Source organism: Colletes latitarsis, chromosome 3 (assembly GCF_051014445.1).
Source record: "Colletes latitarsis isolate SP2378_abdomen chromosome 3, iyColLati1, whole genome shotgun sequence".
Taxonomy (NCBI): Eukaryota; Metazoa; Arthropoda; class Insecta; order Hymenoptera; family Colletidae; genus Colletes; species Colletes latitarsis.
In genome coordinates, this window is record NC_135136.1 from 41,421,474 (window position 1) to 41,440,385 (window position 18,912).

The 18,912-nt window shown below is 43.7% G+C and overlaps 1 protein-coding gene across 2 annotated transcripts in view; it reads right to left on the reverse strand.

Moving 5' to 3' along the window:
* The window catches only part of LOC143340224 (homeobox protein abdominal-A homolog), a 43,375-nt gene that overhangs the window by 21,538 nt on the left and 2,925 nt on the right, over window positions 1-18,912 (reverse strand). For both annotated transcript variants that reach the window (XM_076761915.1, XM_076761914.1), the window contains exon 2: window positions 10,435-10,467. In XM_076761915.1, the coding sequence (XP_076618030.1) occupies window positions 10,435-10,467 (33 nt within the window). The remainder of the gene's footprint in view (window positions 1-10,434; window positions 10,468-18,912) is intronic.

Sequence of the window (18,912 nt, forward strand, 5' to 3'; positions counted from 1 at the left end):
TGCAACGGACACGTTCGTTCCTTTAATCGACCCCCGGTGATCTTTACTATCTGCAAACTACAGTCTGCAATATGCAACTGTACGACTATGAAAGGTGGGATCTATTGTCATATTATTCTATCCGTGCAGTGACATTTTCCAACCGCTCACCGCAGATCCAGAGGCCATTTTAGGCTTCTCGGGCGATTGCAAGACACTTGAAATGTTGCAAATTTTTCCGTTTTTGCGGAACACCGTAAGTCAAGATCTATTCCAGAATTTATTATCAATCGACACACGTTCCACTCGGCTTTATCTTTGTCCGTTGTTTCCAGGTTGACCTTTTACCGTTTGAACCGAGCCTTATCGGATCTTGGTCTACGTTCGTTGTTTAGGACCCGGTGGTCGGGCAATTTTCTTCGGTTTCGTAGGCCTCTCCACGCTATTTAGGCAACCGTGCACGATCCAAGTAGCGATAACAATTATTCCAACATCGAAGTAAACAGTCGATTTGGGGAACACAATACTGCTATCGCCAGACGCATTTGCTTCTGTCAATAAAGTTGCAATTTCATCGTTTCATTGTCTACCATTTTTAGGTACTCCCGCGAGTATCGTTCCTTAGTATCGCACGGTTCGCAGGTGTTAATTCGATTACGTACGTTTTTTCTGGCAGACTGGTCAAATCCAGAGAGACGAAATGGCGGACGGACGCGAAATATCACGGTCGTCGCGTCTTCGCGGGCACCGCGAATACAAAATGGCGAACACGCGAGCTATCGAGAAACAGATAGCGCCGACGGTGTAATTACGATAAATCGTGGCCCCCCCCTCGTCCCCCCAGCGCCGTCCCCTTTGCCGATAATTATCGGTACCGGTGGAACGCCAGGATACGCCGAGTCCGTGTTTCTCTCGGTCGTGGCGCTCACCTACGGTTCGATTTTTCAGACCCTCCCTCGGCTTGCGCAAATGGCACCGCTGAATATACGATCAGCCGCGACGCGCGCCGCCGACTACTCCCCCTGGTAATCTGTTCGTTGGACGAGTTTATAAATTAGAACGCTCGTGCGCGGCTACTCGACGGCCGCTGGTACTCCAGACAAAGCTCCAGGATCGCGTTTTCGCACGACGTCCGCCCACCTATGCGTCTCTTCCCACAACCACCGGATAACCGAAACAACCATCCCCCCCGGATAACTGAAACGAGACCTTTCGCTCCCAAAGTGGTAATTTCGATTACTCTTAACATAGAAATAGCTCGCGATGAACGAAAGTCTAATCTAACGTTGACGTCGAACCGTTTGTAACCCGCCAGGGGTAAAGAATTTCGCCAAGATTTTTTGGGGATGGACACGACCGTCGAAAGCCTTTACTTTCACTTGCCGGAGAAACGTCATGATTTACGAACGTCGTTGAGAGGCATCGACTATTTTGGCTGGTTTTTTCCTCGTCCCGTGAATGGGGTAAAGCCTTTATTGCTTCTTAAGGGACGCGGGGCGCGCGACTGTCTACAAAGGGTGCGGTGAAAGTTTGCGCCGGGTTAGGAAAAAACCGATCCTACGGATAGAGGCAGAACCATAAAAAGGGCTGAAGGAAAGTCGACCTTGTGAAATTCAAAGTCCCCCGGTGAAATTTCGCGTGCTGGTTATGTAGTCGAGTGCAGGCTGCCCCCCCCGGTGCGTGGAAACTTTTCCATTTTTGCACGCCATCGGCCCTATCGCGCGATTATTCGCGAAACGTTCGCCGAAACGCAGCGCAGTATCTCGCGATAAAGGAATAAGAAAATGAATCACGACTCCCGGGAGCGAGTTCCGTGCGTCTGAACCGAGACGGAAGAATCGTAGCGTGAACGTTGCGCGTTTAATCTTATCGTCTGAAAGATGGACGGCAACTATGAACTTAACAGGATCGTTATACGCTCGCGTAGATAGTCATCGAATCTTTATTCTTTGTTCAACTCATAAATATTTTATTTAACCTTCGATTTACCGATCCGCTACCGGTGGAAGTGTTCATTATTTATGGGTAATTGTTATTTTCTTAATAGAACTCGCGAACATCGAGGTTAAAAGTTCTTCCGCGTACCAGCTCGCGTAACAACCGCGAGATATCGAAAAATATGATTAGAATTCTTTAGCTAATGGATAATAAATAGTTGTATTTCGACAATATTCCTTCAAACGTATTTAGTATACATTCAGAATAAATTTTAGCGTACGTAAGACAAATACAAGCACTTTACATAAAGAAGAGCACAGATAGTGACGTTGTTCACTTAACGTTCGCAGTTACCGTAATCAGTACACTTTACGCCATTTTACGATTTCCCTGCAATAATATCACCGAAGCGAGTGTCGGGCTAATATTAATTGGCCTGTTTTTCACACTTTGCGAAAATAATGTATCCGTTTAATTACTGTCAGACGCAACCGAGCGAACGATTATATCTCCCGCCGTTTTGTGTTTATTTTTCACTTATTTTAACAAAAACAATAAAATTGTCCCGAATATTTATGTCGAGCCAACGACGTATGAAGAATTGCATACCGTTTCGATAAGTTATCGCTAATTGGGTGAAAAAAGGCTGGAAATTAAGCACGATCTGAAATTTCTATTCGAGGCGCAGGTCGAGTTAAAGTCTCTGTTTGAAACGAAACGTCCCTGGCGTTGTTACAGGGTCTTATCGCGTTTGTAGAAATTCCGGAGCGACCGTTCGCCAAATCGATCGCTCTATTCTGTCCGGTCGCGCAGCACCGTGACTATGGATGTTTCTTAAATCCGTAACGACGTGTAACGGAGCACGCGACGCAATCGTTTGCATATCATCATCGGGGGGGAATAAAAGCGTGTCGGGGCTGGAGGAGCGCCGTACGTGCGGTTGCCGATCCGTAGGATTCCGGGGCGAAGGAAATCGCTCAAAATAAACATGTCGCCGGGTACGGGAGTGAATGAAAACGGCGAAACGGCCGGTTCGTGCGCCGTTAAGGCACGTCGTATTTGCAAACGACTCTCTCGAATGCACTTCCGCTATAGTACTTCGCCGGCGAACGGGTTGATAGCGCGTCGACGATACCGGTTCGCTTATCGTCGGAAATTTACAAGCGTAAAACGAAGAAAAAAAAAAAGAGAAAAGAGAGAGAGAAAAAATGGATAAAGTATCTACCGGTCGACCAGTTAACGAAGCCAATTATAAAGAAAATATTCGCGAGAGACCGGGACTCGAGAAGGGGGAGGGGGCGAGGAAAGAAAAGAAAGGATGGATGGTGCGTGGGTGTCTCGCGTCTCCGCAGAAATTGCCTCGAGCGACCGAAAATAACCCGTGTCACGAGCTCCTCCACCGGGGAGAAGAGACAGAGAGGGCAGATATTTATTTTGAAACAGGCAGAAGCGTGAATCTACGGTGACATTTAGAATCGGCCCAGTCGTCCCGAGGATTTGATCGGTATGATGGCTTCGGCACGCGACGAAACGGGGTACGTGCCGCCACGGCCGCCGTATGACCATAAAATAAACGTTTCGGGGTGGCGCAGGCGGAGGCCAAACCCGCCGGCGCATAAACACTTATATAACAGCAATTAAACTGCTTTTAAGGCCCATAAAACTGCAGTTTCAATAATCTCGGTGACAACACGATTCTGACCTGGCTCCGACTTCTCCCAAGGCCTACCCGGAAGCGGGGCTTCCCGGCGACGACCTTCGACGCGATCATCTTGCAAGATCACCCTCAAAAACTTCCCTACCCTTGGCCTCCACACTCTCCTTTCCTGGGCCACGAAGGGGTGAACTCTTCACCGAAAGAAACATTGAAAACCACTTGGGGGGGGGAGCGTTAACTGTTTTTGTAGTGCTCGAAAATATCAGAACGTTAACAATATTTCGAAGAAGTTTGAAAAGCACCCTCTGATGCAAAATGGAAGGACGCATGGTGCAGTGGAATGTCCAAGTTTCCCACTAGCTGGAAGAAACAATCAGTTTCCCAAAGTTCGTGCGTCGTCTTTTGGGGAAAATGTCGGGTACCTGATGGCACCAGGCTCGAGAGAGACGGGATAGGTGTGAAATAGAGACGGGGGACGAGGAAGAGAGACACAGTGGGAGACGAGGGCGGGTGGAAACGAGCAGAAGCCCAGGTAGGGGAGGGCTGGAACGATGAAATGGGATAATACGGACGCTGCAGGACGCGGCAGCCATCATCGAATGCTAATGAGGGGTTGGCGGGCTTTTGGGGGCGGAAGATTCAGTCCGTGCAGTGGCGCAGTGTTGCCAGAGAAACGGTCTGATTATAAATTATACATTATCTCGTGCTAGCCCCCGTGTACACACCGAAATCCAACGTACCCAAGCCGCTGAGCCCTAACATCAAAATGCAGAACGTTCGCGAACCAGAGATAGATTAAACTGGCCCGTACCGTTGCGGCATTATCGCGCTAGCTGGCCAGCGAAAATCGCGTTACACGCCACCCCGGAACCTCCATAGTATCGTTTGGGGCAACCCTCGATCGCTTTCCTTTTTATTGCACCCTTCGTCACTATGCGCTTTGGGGACCAGAAGGTACATAAAAGGCATACACGCTGGCTCGATTATTCTTAGACTCGATGAAGATCTAATGGTTACCAATTTTTCTTGTTGAGAAATCGTGGACCATTAGGGGGGTTGCAGACGGGTCACTTAGATTTTTGTAAAATTTTTGCAAATATCAGAGGAAAAGGCAATTTTTAGATTTTTAAATATGCCTATCTCTGATCACAATACACTTCGAAGTCCATTTTATTGCCAGTTGCTTTCACGATGAATAATCGATTCGTCCAACGTGTCCCGTAGCGAGATTTTAGGAACATTTAGCATTCGCCCTACGTCGTCCATGTAGAATGCGATCGTATATCTAAATCGAGCGGCTAATAGTGCCACGACCGACGGACATTTTGTTCCGCCAATGTTTTACGATAAGGTAGAAAGGAACGAATTCTGTCTGTAATTTCGAAGATTCGACCATTACCGTTCCTTTTTGCCCGGTTACAGGAGGTAAACGTTTCCAGGAACGACGCAGTACACCAGCGGGGGTTAATCAAAGGGTGGTGGAGCACGGAACGCTCCTGGAACAGTCCTGAGTAAGCCAACAAGAATGTTCGCCGGCGCACTGCTGCCAGCAGATCGAACTGTTTATAAATTATACATTATCTCGTGATAGCCGAGCGTACACAAAACCCGGCTAGACGTTTACTGGCCACTGAACTCTGTCGCGAATGCGCCAAACATTCGCTGCCGTCGGAGAATGGAAAGAGAAACGTCACGGGACTGAGTTACGTAACCCGTTCTATGGATTCCCATTATCCTATTTTGCTCCGCTGGTTTTTCTCCTTTTGTTGCAGGAGCTATTTCGACTTACCATTAATCCCTCCCCGCAACAAAACTCACAACGAATTCTATTCGACTTCGAAAGAAGAGATTATTAAACGATTTAAATTTTTATTTTATATTTGGGGAGTATCTTTCGTTCGTAGCGCGAAAATTTTTATTCGAGCATTTGGCCCGTCTCTGTTACCAGATTCCACGTAAATTATAAGTTACGAAAATTTGGTACCGATCCAAACGGAGCGACTCCTACTGAAACGGACTCGCGGAATAATATCCGCGAAGCCATCGGGCAGAACGCCGATCCCTGACCTCAAAATGCAGTGCGTTTGCATACCGAGAGTGAAAGATTAGATACGCGTATCTCCCGGTTAATATTGTATCGCTAAACGTACGTAAGTACTTCTTTCGTACTTTTACAACTAAATGTTCCCAAAGTAACAAAAGTTTATCGTACGCTCTCAAACACCTTCGAACTTCGTATTTTGGAATTCCTTATTCGTCGAAGGAGCAATTTATTGTATTATTTACCGTGGAAATTGATCGAGTCTCTCTCGGAAGAGGTCGAAGTCAGAATCTCTCAAGAATCGAGGAGCTAATTTCGCAACCGTGGCACTTTTCTATATTATACCGTGTCGCTGGCGTTCCCCGGGCGAAAATGTATATAATTTTCGCTCCAATTGGAATCCTACGGCGAGACCGTGCACGGCCATTCTATCGGCCGCGGTCTTCGAAGCCACCCAGTCGCCGATGCCAATCTGAAAACTCGACGGTGCAGTACGTTCACGTACCGGCGATAGATTACGCCCGTAGACACGGCGACGGATATTGCCAGCCAGTGGCGGAGAAAGAATGACGCGCTTGAGTTGAATTCAAAGTGCTAATCTTGCATTACTTTATAGCGTAGCGCGAACGGAGCGCCGCGGAATTCCAAAACCGGCCCTTTCCATCGATATATTAAAATTTGGAGAACCGACGACACGCTTCCTGGGAAAAACCATCGACCACTCTCCAGGGCCCCGAGCACGTTTCCATCGATCGACGCTCGAAATCGAAAACGCGTACGCGAATAGACCACCTTATCCTGCTCGTTACTCTGACCATAAAACAACGCGCGCAAAGATTTACAAGTATCCCGAGCTAGTCATTTTACAAACACCATGTCAGTGTTTCTCATTTCTGGATCGGGGAAAATTTAATTTTTTAAGGGAATGCAAAGATACTGCTTTGAAGCGATTATAGAGGATGTTCGGCCACCCCTAGGAAAAATTTTTATGGGAGATTCTAGAGGCCAAAATAAGACGAAAATCAAGTATATCAAATTCTTCACTGAGGCTTCGTTAAAAAGTTATAAAAAAATTTCAAATCATTCTGAAAAAATTATTTTTAGCTAGGGGGGTCAATTATAATTATTTTTGGTGAATAGACATACCCTCGAAATCCTAACCACCTTCGAGAAAAAAATTCGAATAGGTGTGAAATTTTTCGACAAAATTAAAAAATTTCAAATCGTTCTAAAAAAATTATTTTTAGCTAGGGGGGTCAATTACAGTCATTTTTGGTCAATAGACATACCCCCGAATTCCTATCGACTTTCGAGAAAAAAATTCATTACCGAAAATATAATTTCTGGCCAGAAATCGTTCCCTGAAATTTCATGCGAATCTTTAAAACACCATAACTCCTGAACGGATAGGACGACTTTAATGTTTAAAAAAGCAAACTATGTGTACTTTAATGTAGAATATGTACAAATTGCAAAAATATTCGAAAAGTTGGTCCTTGACCCCGCAAAACGAGAAAAACCCCATAAAAATGGTCCAATTTTCAAACAGCCATAACTCCTACAATAGTGAATATATTTCAATGAAACTTTTTCTGAAGTAGAGCTCATGGGTACCTCCAAAAAGTATTAGACAACTTTTCTTTTTTTTCGAAAAACGAATTTTTAAGAAAAATCGACAGGGGGTAGGTGCCTCAATTTTTCGGCGAAAAAAAAAAATTTCAAATCGTTCTAAAAAAATTATTTTTAGCTAGGGGGGTCAATTACAGTCATTTTTGGTCAATAGACATACCCACGAATTCCTATCGACTTTCGAGAAAAAAATTCATTACCGAAAATATAATTTCTGGCCAGAAATCGTTCCCTGAAATTTCATGCGAATCTTTAAAACACCATAACTCCTGAACGGATAGGACGATTTTGATGTTTAAAAAAGCAAACTACGTGTACTTTAATGTAGAATATGTACAAATTGCAAAAATATTCGAAAAGTTGGTCCTTGACCCCGCAAAACGAGAAAAACCCCATAAAAATGGTCCAATTTTCAAACAGCCATAACTCCTACAATAGTGAATATATTTCAATGAAACTTTTTCTGAAATAGTGCTCATGGGTACCTCCAAAAAGTATTAGACAACTTTTCTTTTTTTTCGAAAAACGAATTTTTAAGAAAAATCGACAGGGGGTAGGTGCCTCAATTTTTCGGCGAAAAAAAAAAATTTCAAATCGTTCTAAAAAAATTATTTTTAGCTAGGGGGGTCAATTACAATCATTTTTGGTGAATAGACATACCCTCGAAATCCTATCGACTTTCGAGAAAAAAATTCATTACCGAAAATATAATTTCTGGCCAGAAATCATTCCCTGAAATTTCATGCGAATCTTTAAAACACCATAACTCCTGAACGGATAGGACGATTTTAATGTTTAAAAAAGCAAACTACGCGTACTTTAATGTAGAATATGTACAAATTGCAAAAATATTCAAAAAATTGGTCTTTGACCCCGGAATATGAGAAAACCCCAACAAAAATGGTCCAATTTTCAAACAGCCATATTTCCTACAGTAGTGAATATATTTCAATGAAACTTTTTCTGAAGTAGAGCTCATGGGTACCTACAAAAAAGTGTTAGAAAATTTTTCTGTTGGACGTCAAACAAAATTATTAAAAATGAAAAACGAATTTTTAAGAAAAATCGACAGGGGGTAGGTGCCTAAATTTCTCGGCGAAAAAAAAAAATTTCAAATCGTTCTAAAAAAATTATTTTTAGCTAGGGGGGCCAATTGCAATCATTTTTTGTGAATACACGTACCCTCGAAATCCTACGTACTTTCGAGAAAAAAATTCTTTACCGAAAATATACTGTGTGGCCGGAAATGTTTCTATAACTTTTTAAGGAAGCTTCAATCAGCAAATTAGTATCCTTGATTTTCTTCTTATTTTGGCCTCTAGAATCTCTCAAACCTTTTCAACAAAAATTTTTAACATCCCACTTGTTTTCTTTTGAAATGTTTCGCTGGTGATTTATCGAGGGATGGATATGGCTGTTGAGGATCCCTGGACTGTACGTCGTTGTTGAAAGTGTGGCGATGTTTTCGCGTCGCGATTATCGATGCAAAAGAGATCAGGGCAAAAAGGAATACGCAGTGAACGAGCACCGTATGCATAATGCATCGCCCATCCGCGGGGCTAACGTTGATTCGCGCACATAACTTTGATTACAATTAGTCAAACATCCTGGAGGTCTTCGTGCAACACATTCCCACAGGTATTTCGGCTGACGCAGCCAGAAACGCATTATAGTTGCGTTTGTTACGCGCATGTACGAACCGTCGAGACGGTGCCAGGAACTCCTTGCACGCCTCCATGTTTCGAAAACACCGATTCGTCCGCCATATCGACCTGACCTCGAATTTCAACCGCCCTTTAAAGTAAACTCCAATCACCTACCATCAAACAAAAGCAAACGATCGATCGATTCGTAAACGAAAAAACGCTTCTTTCGCGATTGCCTGTTCTATTATACTAAAATGCCTGGTAAGCAAACTATAGAGCAACCCTCGTCCCGATTGTGTTTCGTTTCGAATTGCTGGCGGTGTAAATACCCGGTTAACTGTTCCCATCGCGCACAGCGACTTCCTCTTATTTGAAATTATGATCCGCCCAATGTAAACAAACCATCGCGATAAGTCCGACGAGCGAGGTTTTAATTTCACCTAATCGCTGTTTACTGCGTCATTGTCAGGCCGTAATAGGCCGTATAAAAGATAGTCGCGGTGATAATTTGCGGGCAACATTATCACTGCGACGACAGGTGTAGTTGGCCGTATACATGTCCTTCTTGCATGCGCAACCAACATAAACGAATAGGGTACGGGTTATGGTAGCACGTGCTACCCGGCACACAGGATTCGAGTAAACGACCGAACTCGAACTCGAACTCGTGGCCTTGACTTTTCTCCGACACAATTCCAGCCACGTGGGTTCGGGACGCAATCCGACCAAGGACACTTTTTCTTTTTTTTTTGTTTTTTTGTTTTACGCAGCAATGAATCCGCGAACGGCGCCATCGCGGCGAAAGCAAGAGCGGGGTCATCGACGGGTCCTCGAACGAGAAATAGGCGCGCGAATTAGCTCTAAAGCGACTTATTTCAACCGGTATATCGTCGGATGAAATTGTAAGTAAAGTTTAACGACGGCGCGCTTTTATCGCCAAACTCCCGGGCCGAACTTCAAACTTTTACAACCGAATCTTCCCGCGGACTCTGGGAACTCGTTCCTCGACCTTCGTACGATCGCTAAAAAAAATAACCGAACGTCGTCTCGTTACGCTGCTACATTCGATAGTTTCTACTTCGTCGCCAAGCCGGGAATTCGATCGTCGAGCGAAATAGGAGCCACGAAAAACTAGCGACCGTCTCGTACGATTACGCCCCGTGAATGAAACTGGCTTTTACGCTCGAAAGTATGGCTGCCACATGTGCGGGCTGCACACACGCCCGGGGAACTCGAGAGTCCCTTTTACTTCTACGACCGCTTCGAACCGACGATCTTCGCGCATACATTAAATTTTTAACTCTTTCAAGGACGCTCGAAAGTACAGAATAGCGATTTGTTTCGCAGAAAATTCTTTGTTTTTTACTCACCACGCGAAGTCAGTTTGTATTTCCCGCCAGTTCTCGCGGACTACATCGGCGGCGATCGCGAAATAAGGCGAAAAAACCTCGTCTCCAAATATCGATGCTCGAAACGAAAAAAATTTCCAGGCGATAGGTTTCAGCTAACAGCAACGTCGCCAGCGGCAACAAGATAATACTCACCGCACACGACTCTGTCGAAGGGGCTCATCCAATCTGCAAGTAAAAATAGAAAGAATCGTAATTAGAGAGAGTGTTCGTGGCGAATCGATCCGATACGGATATTATCGAGCTCTTTAACCCCGGTACGTGAAACATGCACGCGGCTACGGACGAACTACCCAACACGCGAACAAACCCAAGGAGCGCATCAAGGGAGCATCGGTTGCAAGGAGGGAGAGAAAAATCGAGCAACGGGGGAGGAGGGGAGGCGCGTCGAAACTTATTCCACCGGATACGCAATTAGAAAGTAGGAAATTCGCGGCGGACCGACACGCAAAGCTCTCGCTGTAACTTCTATCCAGCCTGGGAACGAGGATTAGACGAACGGATCGTGGAACGTTCGAGCGTAACGGGACTTAATCCCTCGCCCTCCCCCCCACCCGTTCTCCCTCGATTAAACAGAAACGTCGCCGGATTAGGCTGACGTCTATCTCCTGTAATCGCGACGCCCGACAAGAAACGCGCCCGATCAAAGACACCAAACCGTTTCGAAACGGAGAGAAACATCTTGCGACCTCCATCTTGGTTCTAGCGCTTGGCATCCGTTAGTCACTCGTAAGAGTCATTATTTATTAAATCCATTCCCAAAGATGGTATCCAAATATTTCGAACGTTTTGGCCAGCCCCTGTCGTCTACACTTTAAACGTTATTTGGGTCAACAGAAGGTTTTCGTGGAGGTCTCGTAAAATGGCGAAGCAAGTCGTCATCGACGCCAGCTACCGTGCTCAAATTTTCCTGGTCATCCGCGCTGCCAGGAGTTAGCGACCATAATGGCTCGATCGCGGCGTTATCCGACTATGGACGAACATTTGTCCCGATAAATCACACCGCGACTACCGCGACAAGAGCAATAGCGCGGAGGTTTCCCGGATCGTAAAAGTTATTCTTACGCACTCGTAAACCAGATAAGGACTTTATTGAATCACGAATAGACGCTTCTCGCGAACGGTGCCCGATAAGGTCGCGTCGCGGAGGAAAAAAGGACTCAAGCTCGCGGGGTATAGTCTAACGAAGGTGGACCAGGTGAACTCGCGTTCGTTGCAGAGCGAGTAAAACCAGTCCTCTCTGTTAAACGGATCGAAAAGAAGGGAATACAAATAACTTTCTTTCGATTTTTCTTGCGTTATCTCTCTAATAATTTAAAATAGATTCGAATTCTTTGCGTAGAGCGATAAATCATCGATGTTACGCATCCGTGACGGCGGTTTCAAATGAGAAATAAAGTGTTACATAAATAACGTGATAAGCTAGATGCGTGTCACATAACCTATGTACGTGATAAGCCAGATGCGTGGCAGCGAACGCGTTTAGCGTAAATTCATAAATCGCACTGGCACGATTTTAGAAACCTTGCTACGATTTGGGATTAAGATTAATATTAGAAAAATATACGTATCGTTTTAATTCCAAAATATTTAAAGATGATCGACTTTCGTGAGCATATAGTACGACTATAGTCTCGTATGAGATATCGCTAAGGAAGCCAGCAATTAACATGTTCTCCATCGAACAAATTGAACCGTGAAGCCATTAAAACCTAACAATCTATCAGGATATGCATATACCAATTGCTAATATCCTGTACAGCAAATTAAGTATCTCTCTAACAAAAAATTTATGCTAGCCAAAGCGTGTAAATCCATCGAAATCAGTTCGATGGTAGCCTCGAGATCATCGAACGCAAACAATTAAGCTCGCGATCTCTATCGCGATACGGGTAATAAATAAATCGAAGACGTACGATCGAAACGCATTCGGTAACCCTGGATCCTCGAACGCCTAGAGTCGCGTCGTTATTCGCAGACATAACCGTGGATCTCTCTTTCGTCTCGAGTCAATGGTAAAAAACGCGTGAAAGCTCAGCAGTTTAATACGTTTATAGGAGCATCACGGCATGGCGTTGATAGCGGAACGGTCCACGGTAAATAATTTGCATACTCGACGATTACGGCTTCATCGCGATATATTCGAACGGCCGTATCGTCGCCGGGCGACCGAGACGAAAATTTCGTCGTCTTGGTAATTTAAAATCGGCTAGAACTGACGTTAATTCGCGGATCGCGTGGATATTCCCGCGTTAGCCCCGGATGCAACGCGATATTTTAAGGCGGCCGTTCGTTTCGACGCCCGTCTAGCGGTCGGTCGATGAGATCGTTATAGTTGGAGCGAATTATTAGAGGACGTCGTACGCGCGAAATCGTACGATCATCGTTATTGGACTATTACCATTGTTCCATGAAATACTCGATATTATAACACTTTCGCTATTAACAAAGTTACCAAGCGTCCAGGATTTCAGTTGTAATAAATGACGATTTAATTTTCTTCCCCCAACGCTGCTCAAGGGTCGAATAAAAATTGGAAAATTTAACTACGTTGGTTTTATTCGGTATCCGTTCCTGGACAAAAGTTTCGCACATATTTGACATTTTGAATACAGAAGGGTGAACGTCTTAGGGTGCGAGAGTATCCGAGACACTCGGGTACCTACGAGGGTTAGCCTGGGTCGAGATTCTGAAGTCACTTGCCACGAGAATTTCTCGAGACGAGCTTTGAAATCCTCGAGCATCCTGTTTATCGCGTACGATGTTACGAAGAAATGATTCCCCGCGACGAAAGATCTGTCTTTCGATCGAAGGAGATCGAATTTGGGAAGTCTGATTGTGATTTACCGTTTGCACTTGCGTTCGAAAAGATTGATACTGGCACGAAATTAATACGAGTCTAACAGCAGAAAATACGCTAAAAATATTTTCCTTGTTATTGCGTACAGAGTCATATCTGTATAAATAAACAGGCAGTTACCAATTGAACATAATGAATTCACCATTTTTTATTTTCCCAGCGGCTATAAGATTTTTTTACTCGATAGTAGGAGGTTTTATCGCCTCATATATGCGGGTTCCACCGTCGAATAATGTAACTCATTTATTTGAGAAGTAACTATTAAGAAATTGTACTCGGCGATATTTAGTTGCGTCGTGTTATCGTAATAACATGTTGGAAATTAAGAATTAATTAAGGTAGTAAGGCCGATAAGAAATACATTATGCCACCGTCAATGTTTATAAAACCAGACGTAAGTAACTAGCATGGATTAAAAAGACATACATTACGAAGGATATGGTCGAGTGCGCCGCATACCTCACTTTCAAACTCGAATATCTCGGGAACGAAGCCACGCGTAAACAAATTTCATTTTGCGTTAACGACTTATTTTTAACTCGCGTTTGAACCGTGAGATGCCGGCGAAATTTTATTTAAATAATAACTAACTAGCAAAACCGACGCGCAGCAATTTACCGGTGGCGTTTATTCTACAATTCATATTTTTAATCCTTCATCGGCGACGTGGTAAATTTTCTATGTTCTAATTAAATTCTTGAGTGGAGTTTTTAGTTTTATCTACTCGTTAAAAAAAAATATTTACATACGTCACGTTAAATTTACTCGTCGTTTACGATTCGGTAAACACTGATTACTGATTATTGCATTGCTAATGCCTTTCGCGAAGATGACCTTCGCGTAATTGCAAGGAACAATTCATTCCTGACCCCGCTTTATCTTAATAATTTCGTGCAAAACAAAACGATATTCAAGCTCAACATTTAGCCGTGTATTCGCGAAAACGTAACTAATATCGTGGGACGTTTCCACACCCCAAAATATATAATTGAAAAATGAAAAGCAGACGATTGTTTTTAATTAACTCGTAACTGATACGGCGGGGGACTAGTAAAACGCATAACAATAAAAAAGAGAGACGTATCCCGTAGCAACGAAGCTCTGTCGTGTAGCAAATGCAATTATTTCGGTTTTGTGTATCTTCCAGGCCCCCGAGAAACCTTGAGCGCGTTTCTTTCGCGAAATTCTCGACGCGAGGCAGGGACGGGGGGTGTGAAATTTATCGTCGCCGCGAGGAACAACGGGCTCCGAAAAACAATGGTTAACCGATGTGTCGCGGGTCGTCTTCAAAAATACTCGAGGCGGTTTTCGCGCGACGACAGGTCGCCGTTGACGCTCGTTTCGCGCAAAATACACGCGTTAAACGCCGTCGGGCACTTTGTTCGCGCTAATGCCCCCGCGGACAAAGGCGCCGAGCGTGTACAAGCGCGGCGAGGAATGCATTATGCGAAACACGGAGGGAACACGGCTCGTCGCGGAAACGGCGCGAGGTTTCAGGCCTCCTATCGCGCCTCGAGCACGCTTGCCCATTGTTCCCGTAAATTGAACATCCCCAACATCGACGAGAATCGCCAATCGGGATCGCTGTTCACCGTGTCGGAACTTGTGTTAGATCGGACGAACAAACGCTCGTCGCGGAAAATTCATTTAGCCGTCCCTCGCGGCACGCGAAACGAAAACCGTTTATTTTCCAACCGCGTACTCGACGGATATCTATAACGGATCGTGTAAGCAAACGAACGCTTTTGAGCGGGAATGATCACTCGCGATTCGAAATGGACGTCAGTCGGCGTTAACTATTGAACTTGGAACCTTAGAACGGGACGAAATTAAATTTTCTTCCGTGACGTATCAATTGAGACGTTGTGTTAATCGAGGAACAAATGAAGCTTCGTGAGAAGGCTTGAGATGATTATTAATGCCCCCCTTTGTGTAATTGCCTCGTGCGAATTTTACAGGAGCGATGGAAGAGTAAAGTTCGACATGAAATTAACCTGGTCCGTTTAACTAAGAAAAATGGAGTCAATATCTTTGCTGGCTTCCGAGAAAGCAAGTTGCAACACTTTGTTTGGACAACATGGTATACTAAAATAAGGAAGGTATTTTATTCCGCGAAGACTAGACTTTATCGCCGCATGAAAACAAAGGGGTACAACAACTGTTGCCATAGCGTGGTAAATCCGAGCATGTTTCAATCGGCCATTTATTTCCCAGCAGCCTTAATAGCTTTTGCCCGCGGCTCCGCTCGCCTGTACGCGTCCGTTTTAAGAATCCGTTAATGGGTATTAATTTACAAAGGAAATTCAATGTAATCTAACGAACGACTGCGTTTTAAGTAGACAGGGGAATTCAGAAAATTGTTAAACACCGTAGGTCAGTTTTCGATCCAAGGTGCTCCATCCCAGACTATTCCTGCGTTTCATTTTATACTTTTTGTAGAAATGCTCTTTCAAGGACTACGAAACGCGACAACAAGAGGATTCTAATTTCTGCATAAATAGTCGCGAATCTCCGTTCGCGTGTTTTGCACGATTCCGATCGCACGATAATATTGTACCGATAAATCCGCAGCGGGGAGCACCGAACAGCAATTTACCACGCCATTAATTTATTCCTGGAAACGAAGTTTGACTTGCAAATAACGCACCGAAGAAACGACGAGTTTGTTACTTTTTAATCGTGCGTTTCGTGCAACCTACAGGCGTTATCGTTATCTCTCGTGCATTATTAAGAACAACATCCGACGCGAATGCGTGTCGATAGCGTAACAACGATCGAAATGACGTACGAATGGCCGATCGCCGATAACGTTAATTCTATTATTGATTTCACCCTTCTCGACGGCCAATTTAGCGCCATATTAAAACGCCACGGACGGTTCGCCGGATCTATCTCTCCCGGGCTAGCGTATCGGCCATTTCCCATCTTCCGTTCGGAAAGAGGAAACGCAAACGGAGCATTTAACGATCGCGTACGATAGACCGAGATTAAAAGTAACGAGTTAAATATTTTTTTTTTTCAAACCGCTATCTCCGTTTTCCCGTCGAGCGTGACCAACGGCCAAGATACGCATTGAAGTACGTCCTTACGCAAATTGGCGATTTTTAAACATTTCGCGTCGGTATTTACTTTGTCGTAGCCGCGACATGGCTGAATCGCGAGTTACTTGGATTTAAAATTTCTTTTATTGGGTTAGAGCTTTATTGCACGTAGGGTGAACGGGGCACGAGTGTCATTTGATAAAGAATCCTCGTTTCAAGCCTTGTGACCTGCTTTATAGCTTATATTTCCGCAAATTAACCACGCTCCGTTTTTAAGCGCGTTGACACCGTCGTGAAAGAAATGGAAATCACTATCTGAATGTCGAAACGTCTACGAAAGATATAAACGCAGGAATATAAACTGGGGTCCATTGGATCCTAATGCAGCATTCTAAGTTGCTCACACTTTCCGTCGGAGCACGAAGAGCACCTAACCGAAATTTCACCCGGATTGGAGAGAAATAGTAGGCGTTATAAGAAAATCATAAACACGCGGATTATGAATTTCTGTGTTAACGGTATGGAGGAAAATGGGTTAAGTAGATATAGGGGCAACTTGATACAGCGAAATTTTTGCGACACTGGCTATTTGCATAGCCTAATCAGGATGAGTTGTAATAAGGTTCTTGCACAAGCTTTTAGCGACAGTGTGCGTGTGGGAAGGTAGGCATTAGAGGACGTTATTCATTGTTTCAAGGCTCCACAGTGAAATGCAAACTTCACGTTGATTAATGAGGCCGTTCGAAGATACGAAACTTTATATTATAAATGGGTTCAACTAATTACGGTATTTAAAGGTGAAATGAACATGTGGTTACAGTGTTTTAAGTAGCCCCAATTTATTTTCAGAGCTGGAAATACCGATAGAGACATGAAAAATACATCGGTGTGCGAAATTTACGACGGTATAATAGACAAAGTACCGTCTGTTCGAAGAGTAGCAGAAAGACTTAAAAAAAGAATAAAAATTCTTTCGTGTCCATAACTTATTGTTCGGAACAAAGATTTTAGAGAAGACTGAGATATAATAATGACGAACCGTGTAATAAAGATAGCTAAAATATTATGATTTCTATAATATGAGACGAGTATTATAATTTGGAGCGAAAAAATGAAGAAAATATTAGATTTCAGTCTCTCTACGAGCAGACAAACTAACAATGAACTTTTAGGCCAACGCTATGGGTAGTTTTGAAGTCTTCGTGGTGCAGATTGGAGGCATATTTGTTTAGTTAGCTCAATTTAAAACTATTATTATCGAATAGTTTTATGCAAAGTAAATGGTGAACACCTCAAGCGTTTCGATCGTACCGTTTTTTAGGGACAAATCCCCCAAAAATGCTTATTTTCCAGCTGAATGATAATCTATGTTCTCATAGATACGACCTAATCTAATCGACCCTGACACAAGTGACACAAGCGTGTACGTTTGCCGTTAAACAATATTCTAGTTGCTCGATGATACTAGAATTTTATCCCGGTTTCGACTACGGGGAAGCTGGATGTATCTACGAGGAACAAAATGGGACGCAGGGGTAAACAAGCAGCGTAAAACGTTTGCTGCGAGCTTTGCTTCGTGAAAGGATGTTAAGAATCTCTATAACAAGTCTATGGACTCGATGCTTCTTGCAAGATTACAGACGTGTAGTTGAAATTACGGAACATGCTCGTCCCGTGCCATGTTAAACGTGAAACGTTAAAATCCACGAAAAAGTTAGCGCAGCAAACGTGTTAAGCTAGATCACAACAACCAAGGTCCGTCGCTCGAGGGCATTGAAAAGGAAAAAAATCCGAGTTTAGAATTTCCAGCTAGTCTATCCACATTTGACTGGCCATTCGAGAGTCCATTTCCCAAGAAGTGACCACGATGTAAACATCGGAGAATCGAAGTTTGCTGGAGATTTATCACGAGACAAGAGAAAGTTTAAAATTCCAGCAAACTTCGACGAATTTTAGGCTGTTTGCACAAATATTGGATCAAAATCAGAGGATTAGAATCTATTTAACCCTTAAGTGGATTTTTGGAGACGCTTTGAGCAATTATCGATAATAATAAATGCTTTAAAGGAAGGTTGGTTTCAATTTACCAATTTCGTAAAAATCAATACTAAGTAAAGTAATCCAGTTGAGATTGAGAGTCCACTGAAGGGTTAAACGGGGTTCTTTATGCAGAATTCAGTTTGTAAAGCGGTATACTGACGTTGATACTTGTCGCGATACAAGTTTCGATACAAACAATGGTTTTACGCTGTCGGCAGACTATGCAGGCAGTGATACTAGGGATGGATTTAAACGAATAACTGATTCGACGTTGAATTATTATTCTATTTTCCAATATTACGAGAGCTACGGACTTAAACCCATTGCTACAACAACAATGAATCATTTCGATGCATCGAAATGGCGGGATTAAGGCCAGAACACAATGTAGGAATTAGCGTATAGGTATCTGATTAAAACGAATCAAGACAACAATTTTTAGGAAGAATTCATCGATACTTAGATGAATTCTTCCCAAAACTTGTTGTCTTCTGCTCCAGACTCTGCTCACCACCTGGTATATCGAATCGTAGCCGAAACAAATGCCTATACGCTAATTCATACGTTATATTCGGGCTTTAATCCCGCCATTTCGAAGCGTCGAAACGATGCATTGTTGTTTTAGCAATGGGTTCAAGTCTGTAGCTCCGATAATACTGACAATATTAAACA